We start from the raw sequence: 13407 nt of genomic DNA on the forward strand, positions 1-13407 counted from the left end.
TCTCTCTCTCTCTCTCTCTCTCTCTCTCTCTCTCTCTCTCTCTCTCTCTCTCTCTCTCTCTCTCTCTCTCTCGTGCACAGTTGCACAATCATATACACAATGTCGCAATACGGCAGGGTAGCAAAACCGCCCTTTTCTATCTCTCGACTATCTCACCCATCCTCCGCTACCGACCCTCCAGACGTGGCGTTTCGCCATATAACGAAATGCCAGAAACCAGTTTGCGGATCCGGCCGTCGGGAGGCGCGAGGTATCTTTCACCCAATGCGTTTCTATCTTTTGGGGGTTGCATCCCCCTTCGATGTGGCCCCGTCGCGTCGCGCCGCGGGCCAACGTTGCGTTTCTTCCTCTATTTTTCTTCTTCTCTTTCGCTTCTCCCGTGTCTCTACCCTACGCGCGATCTCCCTAGTCGATAGAAATATTTTCCATGGCTACGAGGATTGGAGGTGGTGAATTTATCACGGTGACAGACCATCCTCTCTCACTCTACACCGAAAGAGCAATCATCCTTTTTCGGTTTTTTTTCCCGCTCGCAGCGAGGACAACCGCGGATACAAGCTTTGTCGACTCGAAAATATCGAAAAAGGTGATTTTAAATATTATTTGACACCACGTGATTCTCGAAAAAAATAGGCTTTGATATACAGTCGACACTCCTATTATCCGCGGATTTGCTATTCGTGGTCGACATATTTGTGACTACATTTCTTTATTTGCGATAGATATTTCAATATTCGCAGATATAAATCATTCCACACGATTGCATTTTGATTATTGCTGTCTTTTTTCCAACAAGTGCATTTTTTTATTGATTACACAAAATTATAAATTTTTTTTTATACTTAAAATATAGACAATAATCGTGCGAATTGCACGATTTCATATAAAAAAAAAAGTTGGAAATTTAGTTTTATTATCAGCTTTTGGCATCGTACCAACACGTTCATCAATGTTTGGATTCGTAACACCTGCTTTATATAAAAGTTTTATACTTTGTACGTTAAAACAATTTAGTCCGCTCTAGAAATTACACGAACGAATACTGCGTGTTTAGAAAAGAGCTAGAAACTTTAGTATAAGAGAAAAGTACTTGAAAATTTATGCATGTGATATTGATATAATAAACACAATATATCATACATACTACTACTACATTACAAATGAAAATAATGGTGTCTTTCTTAGATTTTTTGTTTAAGTAAATTTTTCTTGAAACATTATATACTACCATATTATATACTACCATAACCATTTAACCATTTCATATTATTCGTGGATTCTGTATTTGCGGCTTTTTTGTTTACAGTTTTTGAATACATAACTTTGACACATATACACACATGATTATATATTGTATATATATATAACTCCCACGAATAAGAGAACGTACTATATTATGATGTAAGAAAAGAAGTGTAACATTGTGCAGTAATGGCAGTAGCAATATTAGAAACAGCCAATCAAATTTGACGCCCCCAAACGCACTTTCCATAGGTGTAATCATAAATTTGTTTTTTGTTTTTGTACTAGATTGCATTAAAATTTTCCGTCTTACTTTCACAAAATTTCATATTTTATTTTAAGTGTACATTATTCTTGAAAAAAAAATAAATAAATAAACGTTATGATAAGATTAAATATTTTTTCAGTGTAGTTTTTGTCTGCAGGTAAACAAATTTAAGATCAAATGCACTTTCCAACAGCGCAGAAGAATGTTACATTTGTCTTATTACATCAACTGTATTAAAAAAATATTTTAATATTTATTTGAAGCGAGCGAAATAAATGTTATGAAGTGATTTTTGTAAAAATGAACTAGTTATATTAAAATCGCATTGCGTATTAACGCCATATCTTCTGGATTATAATTGACACTCACAGATACCTATACGTATCGCAATGTTTAATTGATAAGCTATTAAATATGACATATTTTATAGCGGCATACATTACAAAATAATGTTACGATAATGTCATGTACATTGACCGGCGCGATGTAGCGTGGTTTTATATAGATGTTATTATTTATTGATAAGTTGCTGCGCATCTCCGTAAAGCTCTCAAAACATATCGGAACTGCTACATATACTATGATGCTTACCTTGCCTTCAAATCGATTCGAGAGTATAGTTATGAATAAATATGCAGAAAATATTTAGATTCAAGTTACTGGTTCTGCGTGCGTAAATAATAATAAATAATAAGTATTCAATAAAAAAAAATTGTGTTTGTAGGGAAAATATTCTCACCCGTTATAAAAAATACAAATAAATGGAGAAAAACAGAATTTTTTTATTTTAATAATTGAGTATTTTATTTAATTTAATAGAAAAGAATTATTCGATCAACAATTCTAGTAAAAATAAAAGAAAATTAATCATACTTATTTGATAATTCTGATAAGAATTCTGATTCGTCCATTTTTTGATAGATACATTGAATGTATCAAATTTCTAATTTCTTCAACCATATTCTTTTTCAATGTAATGTTCAATTCAGTAATGAGCTTGCAACTCAAGTATCACATATCTTAATTCAAAAGTCGTTAAATTCATGTGCCTTCATTTATTTTTAATTACTTAAATATTTATATGACTTTTATTAAATCCTATATATAGTCGTGCATTTGTGCCGAGTTGGCGCACTAATTGAGAGTAAACAGCAAAATGATCGTTTCGTCTCTGCCCTCGCTCCCTCGGTCAGGATGATATAAGACAGAATAAACTGCTGGAGAGCTTGGCCGATACCAAACCGAGAATTATTCACTCGGCAAACAGGAATCTCGTTTCGAGACATCGAGCGGCGACCTTAATGGACGAAGCGAAATCGACGAGTGTCTCATGTATCAAACAATACACACATACACATATACGTGTGTATACAGGATACATGTACGAGTCTATATGCTCATGACGTGCGTCGAAGATGTTCTTATGTTGGGATTATCGCTGCTGTCATCATCATTATTCCGCCGGTGTGTGCAGACGCCATTAGCCACGGTCAATTTTCCTAAGAGCACCTCACGTTATGCCCGACGATACTCGACTTCCACGCAACGAACCGGCCGCGTGTTATGCGTGTGACCCTCCACGGAAATATCTGCGACCGGCCACGGCTCGGGGTGGCCCGTTCGATAGCAGATAATGGTGCGTCGGCACGGATTTGCGTCGACCATGAATTATTAAAGGACGTGTTGTATCGCTTTTCATCGCCAAAAATCGCTGTTTTTTCCACATGAGAAAAGAGAGACTCTGTGTTATTATACAAGGCGTCCAGTAAATTGCGACGCGACTAGCGAAGAATGTTTCTCTCGAAAAGAAAACAAGAAATGTTAAAACGAGTTATTTCAACCGGTTACACGCACACGTTGTTTACGAGAAATACAAATTACTGATATGAGCGAGATGTGTTTCTGTTTGCCCACATTTGATTAGATAGATATACACGCGAGAGTTTATTTCGACAAAGCGAAGATTTTCAAAAGATTAGTTTCAGGTGATTTTTATCGCGGAAATTCGATTTATCAAAAATTTATGAGGCAAAAATTTATGTCGAAGGAGTCAAATTCTAAAAAAAGTCGCGACGATGCAGCTTTTATCAAATCTCTCTGGAAAAATCCACTTCAATTTTTGTCAAAACGAGAATGCAGGAAAACGCGATAATTCCGGGATCCGATAGATCTCTGCTCTCCTTACAGTGCAGCTCTCCACAATGCATAATACAACTGCGTTTTGCCTCGTTTAATCGCGCTTGTGTGCGCGAACGTATCAATAGCAGCAGCTCCCGCAGACGCTCGAAGCGCGGCGAAGCGATCTCGTAGCCGGCGGTCTTTTCTCAGGCTCGCTCTTCTCCCTTTCCCGGGGAAGGAGTTAATGCATTTCATTAATCACCAGGAGGACCCTTTCCACTCTCGCCCGTCCATCCCGGTCCTTCTCCGTCTCGCCTCGTTGTTGCAATACGAAGCAGTGGATATTTCCTCGTTCTTCGGCGCCCCGTTATTATTACTTGTCATCTCGCCGGATTTCTTTCTCCTCGCTTCTTCTCAAGCTCCATTTATCCCCCATCCAATGCCTTGTATGCTGACCTCGTTCGTCGGAGAGAGGGAGATGAAATCAGGACGTGACGATGAAAATAAAACGCATACGCATGAGCGTGAGACACGGCCGATACATGTCGACGTGGAAAGATAACGCCAAATGGCAAACGGGGAGTAACATGGGGTGGTCTACGACTTGACGTCCTCCTCAAGAAGAACTTGACGGCTTCTTACTTTTTGCGCTCGGAGTTCCTGAATGTCGGCGTTCTAAGAATATCTCTGCACGAAAGAGGAAACGACTGTAGAGAGGGTAGGAGGAACGAGGGATGCATCGGAAGCCGGCGCGGGCGCTCGGGGGGTGAAGGATCGTTCTCTGTACGAGGCAAAACGGCAGCTCCCTTGTGCCGGATCTGCCATTTGCGAGAACGCGTTCGCCCATCTTTAATGTCACGGACTCAATACGAGAAATAGACGGCCGTATATAGAGCGACATTTTGATGAAGCGCTTGCTTCCTTGTCGCGGTTACTACCGACGGGTTTTCGTCATCTTAGAGACGAAATCGTCGTTGCGTTACGTTACTACTTCAAACGGACTCGTTAGGATGGTTAGATGCACTTAAAGTGTTTCCGTTGTGCTGCAAAGCGACTTGCTCTATACATCAACTATCAAATTCGTCAACCATTGTGCTCACGACTGATACTTTAACCCTTTTGATCCAATCATTCGCATTTGACAGTTTCTTTACAGTTATATTCCGATTACAAAACAAATACATATAGTAAATATATTAATTACACAGTTGAAAAATTTGTGTCAAAAACACATTCTATGTGTCCCAGATGGTCCATTTATCCAAATCTTTTAATTTAATACAAAATGGATCTATTACAAAAAAAAGACTATTCTTAAATCAATCATACATGCTTATATACAAGCAAAAATATTGTAATCTTGCTTCAAAGATGTCTTGATTTGATCATATGTGAGCATATTATGGTTGATTTAAGAATAGTTTGGCATAGAGAATGTAATACAAACATTATGCAAAATAATAATCTTTATGCAACATAAACATCTAACATTTTAACAATTAAAAACAAATATAGCAAATACATTATTATTATGTGTATATATATATATATATATGTACATATATATATCTCCATACATTGTTAAATTTATAATTATATTCAGTTCGAGTTATTTTTAATTATTTCTGTAGGTCGCTACTGCTCCTCAATATGTCATTAATTAATTTAAAATAATGCAGTTAAATAATTTAACTGAAAAATGTGTTACATTTGCCTCATATTTATTATTTATTAAATGCATACGTTAAAATGGACGTTGTTTACTTTGAAACTAACTACAGAAATGAATTGATTTATATTTTTATATTTTAATAGAAAGTTAAAAATAAAACGTTATTTAACTTGAGGCATTAGATTATTATTACTCTTTTGATATCTAAATGCGTTTGTATAAATTTAACTATATTCCACGTAATACAAGTAAAAGGTAGATTATGTCCGTTTATGAGCGAAGGTTCCCAACGACGACGACGACGACGACGACGACGACGACGATGATGAAAGTGGCGTCATGGACTCGATGCGAGAAATAGACGCAATATACACGAAGTCCGTGTTTAGACGTTAGCTATATAGGACCATGCTATCATGGATTATATGTATCCCTTTATTTGTAGATAAACTAGTGCGCGGATGTGTGTACAAATGGCTCAAGTCGGATTTTCATCTTGTCCACGAACAAGATTCGGGTAATCTTATGTACATTCAAAATACATACACAAATACAGTGAGATACCGTACTACAATTTATCTATTATTTTTTCCAAAGAACGCTAATGAGTTCTTAATTGAACGATTAACTTGGCAAGATTAATTCTCGCCGATCGATATAAGAGATGTTGCATAGGATGGGAAGGGAAGGGACGTTCGAATCGAAGATTCTCATGATGAAACTGCGCAGCAACATAGGTATCTCCAGATAAATACGATTCCCGGCGTGAGCGCGCGCACTGTTCCGAGCGAAAGATTTATTTTCGCCGCACATTCTGAAATGATGACCTTTTACGCTGGATTTCGCCCCACGCGCGTTACGTAGGAAAGATACAAATCACTTCTGGACGTTTGGCGGTTACAGACGGGGTGCATTCTACCGTATATATACTCGAAACCCATCGCTCGCTCTCTTCAAGAGCAAATTCCGTCGACACATACAGCCTTGGCCAAAAATATTAGGTATACTTATAGATCATTATTTAAAGCTTTAGCTCAAAAATTGATTTATGACACACTAAGAAAAATTTTTGTCATTTGTAACTAGAATTACTTGTTATTGTAGTTAGGATTATTACTGCTACAGTGTTAGTAATGATATATGTAGTTACTATTACATTGTAACAATAATAATCATTATTATAGTAATATTATTATAGTAGTCAACAAATATCTCACCTCAAATTTTTTCTCTCAATGTATTTGCTGCAAATTATCTTTTATTTCCAGAAATTTCCTTTTATTTCTTTTATACTTTAAAAACTTACTTAAGTAAAATGTCATTATACACAATCACCAATAGGAAACAATGCAGATAAAAGAATTTTAAGTAAATAAAAAAATATAGATGCCTGATATTTTTGACCAAGGCTGTATCTCGAATGGCTGAATGGTCTCCAAAATTCATTTCGCACGTTCCACTCCATTCACTCAAATCGGGTATAGTCGTGTCTAAATGTCTAATTAAATCGTAATTACATATTAATATTTTTGCTTTATTAATCTCATTTTTTTATCCTCAATTTTTTCGCATGCATTTTGTTTTTATCGCTCAGTACATAAAAATATTATTAATTTTTACGGGAAAGAGTGTTATATATTTTGTGGCAAAGAAATATAATAAAATAATGAATTATAACAAATTTTATTTAAGGAAAAGCTATAAGATTTTAAAAATAAACTTCCGTGCTCTAAAAGTTAAAAAGTTACTTTTTGTATTAATTCACAAAGTCTCTCAGTTATGTTTCTTAGCTTGACACACTATTGTTAAAATATTTCTATTTTAATGAAAATAGTGATTTGAAAATAGGTATTTATAATTAATAAAATGAAGAACAGTACGATTTATTATTTAAACGTAATAGTAATATTTGAATTATGAATGACAGCTTTATACAATGCTTTGTTATCGATGGAAAGTGCGTAACATTGGACAGTGCATAATGCATAATGCATTACGTATACACTATTCTGCATGAGACGCAGATATTTGCACAGTGACGGTTTACAAGCGAGTTGCACATTGTTTGTTCTTGTAATTCTACTATTTACCAGGTTATATGATACACTTATGACCGACCACGTTTGAAATTATAACTCCCTAAATGTATAGAATTAACGCGGGTGTTATTACTGCGACAGTAGGTATTATTGTTCAAGTGCATTATTTCTGTGACAAAATGGATAACATTCACATTAAATAATAATTTTAAGATGTCTCAGACGAAGGCAGAAAATCTATTAGTAACAATAAGAGTTTAGAATCAACTACTTCTATACGAAAGAAAGTTAAATTTCTTTCTAGATTTTTTTTGTTCAAGTTATAATATTAATTGAAAGGCTTGCTGCAACAATAGTGAGCTAACCCATAACATAATAATAAATAATAAATAATATTAATAAATGATATTGATAAACAAATAATAAATAATGTGATATTGATAGAAATGGATGAATAACAGAGTCCTCTATTTGTCTCAAAGATTGAGCAAACCTACTGTTATTGCTATTAAGTTTGTATAATGATATATATACGTATTTTTCTATTACTTACACAGAAACCTCTGTAAATTCTGATTTTAATGAAATTTTATATACTCATATCTTATATAAATAAATGAAATATAATTTCATGAAAATTTGACACTTTGCGAGGTTTCTTTCTCAATAATATAACCATCTGGCGGAACGAAAGATTTTATTCTTCTCATAATATTCTTTACTTATGCACCTTATAATAAATTTTTTAAACATGTGTCAAAATATGAAAGAGTTTTTGCAATGTGTAAATAAATGTATTTTTCTCGTCAATTTAACTAGACATTATTTTCTCCATTTTTACAAAATGTAACTATTACAACAGTTACATAATTACATTCAGTACCTTAACACTTTCATACGTATGTGTACGGGAGATTGAAAATGCAGATTGTACTTGAATACGTAAGGCGAATACATGGCCACGTTTTGTGCACGATTTATGTATGTTTGCGCAGCGTCAATCATCGCCGGCTTCTTTTTCCCTTGTTTTTTTTTTTAGCTTCATTGTCGTTTTTCCAATCTGCCTTGTCTGCCGGAGTGCCAAAAGTTCAAAAGCGAGATTGCAAAACGAATCGCTAGTAATTTTGCTCGCCTCATCGTTCGCCATATTCGCGTGTGTTTCACGAAAATGGCTCGTCGTTGAGTATCGCGACACCGATTTGCCGTCAGGAAGCCTTAGAGCGAGAGATTTGAGACTTTTACGCTTTACGATCCTTCGTAATCCACATACGCCTGTTATCGGTAAAAGTACGAGAATCGCTGCGCGCTCGGATAATCGTTGAATTTATAGGAACGTCGCGCCACGTGCAGCTGCTGAAACGATTTTCGTTTGCTGAATCTCGCGGTATACAGGAGTTGAATATCAAAAGGCAGAAAAATGCTTGTAAAAAAACAGAACAGTTCGCGAAATAATTCATTAAATGAATTGAATTCTGTTTCTATATAACAACTGATACATCAACTATTTCGATCTCAGAGTATTCTGATTATCAGACATTCCATGTAATCTATAATTCGAGAGTATCATGTAGAGTACAGTCCACTTGACGCTAGAAATGTTTCGAAGCATTTAATTGGCCAATCAGAAAAAAGAGTTTTATTAATTGACCAATCAAAGGAATGTTCAAAGCATCACAGTTAGTCTGTTAGATATCAAAGGAACAATGGTAATCCAATCGTTTGTTAAATAACATTTTGTTATTTTTAACTTCCGTGTGTATCAAAATGTAAATCAATTGTTGTAAAATTGTTTTAGTTAAAATAGTTAAATTAATGATATATTGAATAGGAACAATGGCGATCTATAGAAATTACGAAAAATAATTCAAATTGAATATAATTGGGTATAATTTGCCATTATGAATTTAATAGAGTGCAACACTGTTAAATATTAAAGGAGCGATGGTAACCCCTTGAATTAAATAACATTTTGTTATTTTTAATTTCAATGTAAATCAATCCATTTCTAAGTTTAGATTTAAGTTGCTCATTTTAAATAACGTTCATGTATTCTTAGTAAATAACAAACTAAATTTGAACCAAATTTAATACATTTTTTTAAATTAAATTGTTTATGTATTATTTTAATTAAATTATCAATGTATTGAATAAGAGCAGTGGCAACCTGTAGAAATGATGAAAAGTAATTCAAAATATATAAGGTATATAATTAGATATAATTTAACATTATGAGTTTAACAGTGTAAATGGATCATAGCCTTATTCCAGTATCGCTTATCAGCAAGTTTAAAATTTTGTAATGTGCGTTAACATACGTCTCGGAATCTCTTACTTCTCAATCCCGTTCCTTAATCTTGGAATGCACGTACTTCTGTTTCATGATCTCTTATCAAAGGATCTAATTAAACTTTTAAGACCGTCTAATGCTCGAAAATCCTTTCTGCATTAAAAGTATCACTGACTGATCCTGCTCGATTTATCCAGCTAGTATTGTTGAAATTCTCGGAAATTACATCGAGCGAAATTCGCTATTAATCAATATTATAATTATTTATTCGGTTATCTGAAATATTTATGCGGTTATATTGTAAAATAATTGAGATGAAACTTTGTTCGCGAGAGGCAAAATCATTAAATCCTATCGAAAGTGGCTTTGACTAAATAAATCTTATTAATAATTTTAGGGGACACCGCACCCGTGCGCTACCTGTCTCTGAAAAGCCTTCTACCGGACACCACCGGTTACATGACTTACGAGGGCAGTACAACGCATCCCGGTTGTTGGGAAACGGCGGTCTGGCTGATCCTCAACAAACCAATCTACATCACGGCCCGAGAGGTAAACATCGATCTCTTCGGTCAGTCGATTTTCTCCCGTCGGGTTTCTTCTGGCATATATTTTTATTTTCTTTCGTCTCTTCTTTTTAAATTCCGATTCTGATTCGTGGAAGCTCGCGTGTCTCACTATAATCGAATCATCGAAGGTAATAGCCGACGCAGTAGGGCGGCACCGAGATAGTTTTATCAATAACGTTGGATCAATCAACAGATCCTGTCTCTTCTATACAGCGCATTGTTTCTGTTATTAGCTGTACGCCCTGAGGAAATTAATGCAGGGACCCTCCACCACGCCGAAAGCGCCTCTCGGTAACAATTCCAGACCGCTGCAGGGTCTTCATTATAGAACCGTGCGAACAAATATCGATTTTGCCAAGGTAATGTTACGCTGCGATTATATCATTCGATATTTCCTGCGAAGAATATAGTGTCATTCAGGGTAATTGGCACATTAGGGTAAATCTAATAAATAATAATATTAGTAAACTAAAATATACTGGTACACTTTTCAACATGGTACAATTCTCAATGAATATAATTTGAAATTAATATTTCAGATTTAAGTTTGATAACCTGATCTCATTGTGTGAAAAATATTAAAGAATATCAAATAGAGAGAAAAATAAACTTGAATTTTGAGAATTGAATGCAAATTTCTTTTAGCATTTAGAATTGTATCACGTTTGAAATTGTAGCACCTTATACTCTGTATTATATTAATAAATTTTTAAAATATTTATTCTCTTTTAAAATATACATTCTCTTTTCGGGATTATTTTATTAAAAATAAACTACAAATTATATTTTATTAGCACAGTTATGGAATTAGAATGTGATCAGATATTTTCGAATCTAAAGTGGAATAACTTTATTAATTGAGGGAGGAGAAAAGATTGTATGAATAAATAGCAATCATAAGTGAAAATCGATGATTTAAATGAGTGAAAATTAAATGAGTGAAAAATATCATATTTGGTCAAGGCAAATTATCACTGTATTTAATAATATTTTTTTGTGAATTTATTATACAATTTCAAGTTCAAGCAAACTGTATACTGATTTATTTGTTGGTCTGGAAACACACTTCTGACTGAAACTGAAAGTAATATTACAAATTGTCAAAATGCCAAGTAATTTAATATTATTGATAATAAAGCTCTTTAAAACTCAGTAAATTATTTATTACCTGATTCTCTTGAATTCTAAAGACATTCTTTCTGTATATTGGTTATTGCGATTAATATTTTCACATCGGTCGAATTGATAAGATGCTCGCACGAAATTTAAGAGATTTGGGTTCGAATCCCGAGGTAATATTTTTCGTAATAAATTATTATACAGGATTTTAAAAATGTTTATTTAGCACACGGAAAGAATAATTTTGTCGGAGTATCTGAAAATTTAACTAGATACAGATCTGAAATTTTTGTTTGGACCATCAAAATAATTATGTAGAATACTTAAACAGGTTAAAAAATGTTAAAACTTTTTCTTGGCATCAATATTTAAGCGTTTCACATAAATTTTTTATGATCCAATAAAATTATTTTCAGAAATTAATTTCAATAATTATCTAGCTAAATTTTTAGATATTTTAGCAAAACAATTCTTTTCGTACATCAATAATATTAAATTGCTTGGTAATTTAATTTGTGATACCATTCCAGCTTCGAATTATATTTTAAGACTGACAAATATAATTAATGGCACTCACAAGGAGTATGCAAGGACTAAAAATTTTCAATTAACAATTCTGGGTTCTTTTTAAAAGACGCTTACTGATTAGGTAAAACATTATGAATGCATAATAATCCCTTCTTTTCTAATAAAAATTTATTCCAAATCAAGTTGCTTACTTTATAAAGAGATATTTTATATTATTGTAAATTAGCCACCGTGACTGTTAGAGTAAGAACATCATAACTTTTGACTTATAATCTTGAGTTTAAAATCAAGCAGGATAATCTTTTTTTTAAATTAAATATATTTTAAATTAAATATTTATTAAATTAAATTAAATTAATAAAGAAGGAAAATTCTTAAAAACGTATAAAATTCTTGGCAACTGAAATCAAAATTAATTTTTGTTAACATAATTTTAAAAAATCATAAAGTTTTTTCCACTGTCCATACTTTGTTTATTGCAAAAGAAATTTATTCGAGGAAACTGTTGTATTACTTCTTGGAAGCGATAATACATATTCTATGATTTTACTATTTGGCAAAATTCATTTTTCAGCTGGACTTTTTTATTATTTTTTACTAAACTCGAGACGATTGTTCTATCTCGCCGAAATCGAAATATCTAATCAGATTATTTATAGCATTTAAGTAGATGGATATGATTTTTAACGTTCAATTCGATTTTTTGTACTATTTATACGTTTATTAAAAATTTATCAGCAGAAGATATCCTTGCTAAAAATACCTTGAGTGATCATAAAAGAATCAATCTCGCCAGTATTTCTCACGGAGCTGCAACTTAAATGCACTTTCTGTGTTATTCCGGCAGCGGGGAAACGCCAAGTGCCCGTCGATGGCGCAGGACATGCATTATAGAGGTAACACACGATGTTAGCCAGGCTCCAGGAGCCCCTAAACTTCGTGCTTCACCGCGAAGGGATCGTCTCGATGAGAATTTGAAAAGATGACTTTTTCCTTCCAGCCAACACGTGGCGGGACGACGGATCCCTATCGCACAACGTAGTCTGAGGCCATCCCGCGGCAGGACCACAAGAGAGGACTTTTCTTTAAAGGAATAAAACGAAATAAGTTCACATGTGGTGCGAAGGAGAAAGAAGGATGCTGATGGAAAAAGCTATAATTTCTAACGGGAGAATGAAGAAATTGTGTCGTGGCTGTGTGAAAAAAAGATAGAACGTAAATTTTTGAATAAGTAAGCCGACGCGAAATGAGAATACCCTTTATTCTCAAAATGGACACAAAATGTTGTAATCTACTATGTTATGCAGAAGTTACATGTACATAATTATCTGCAAATTATATAATTATATATAATTTATAGATAAGTTTGCCACATCAATCGAATTTTGTTTCATTCTCCGGAGTAGTGAGGACAAAGTTGCGTGTTGCTACAGCACTAACGTAATTCTCGTAATACGAGTGATCAAAGAAGCTTTAAGTGTCTTGTTGGGATACAGATTTTCGTTTAATGCTGTTTGTAAGTTTACGCATTGAAGACTCTTATAACAAATTATCAAGGATGGGCG

General features: G+C 33.8%; 1 protein-coding gene across 1 annotated transcript in view; it reads left to right on the top strand.

The window, feature by feature from the left end:
• LOC105626125 (carbonic anhydrase-related protein 10-like) overlaps positions 1-12889 on the top strand; it is a 180078-nt gene extending 167189 nt beyond the window's left edge. Inside the window, exons 5-8 of the mRNA XM_012207437.1 lie at positions 10024-10178; positions 10429-10554; positions 12690-12738; positions 12825-12889. Of these exons, the coding sequence (XP_012062827.1) occupies positions 10024-10178; positions 10429-10554; positions 12690-12738; positions 12825-12889 (395 nt within the window). The remainder of the gene's footprint in view (positions 1-10023; positions 10179-10428; positions 10555-12689; positions 12739-12824) is intronic.
• The last annotated feature ends 518 nt before the right edge of the window (positions 12890-13407 follow it).

The sequence above is a fragment of the Atta cephalotes genome, assembly GCF_000143395.1.
Source record: "Atta cephalotes unplaced genomic scaffold scaffold00004, whole genome shotgun sequence".
NCBI classification, from domain to species: domain Eukaryota; kingdom Metazoa; phylum Arthropoda; class Insecta; order Hymenoptera; family Formicidae; genus Atta; species Atta cephalotes.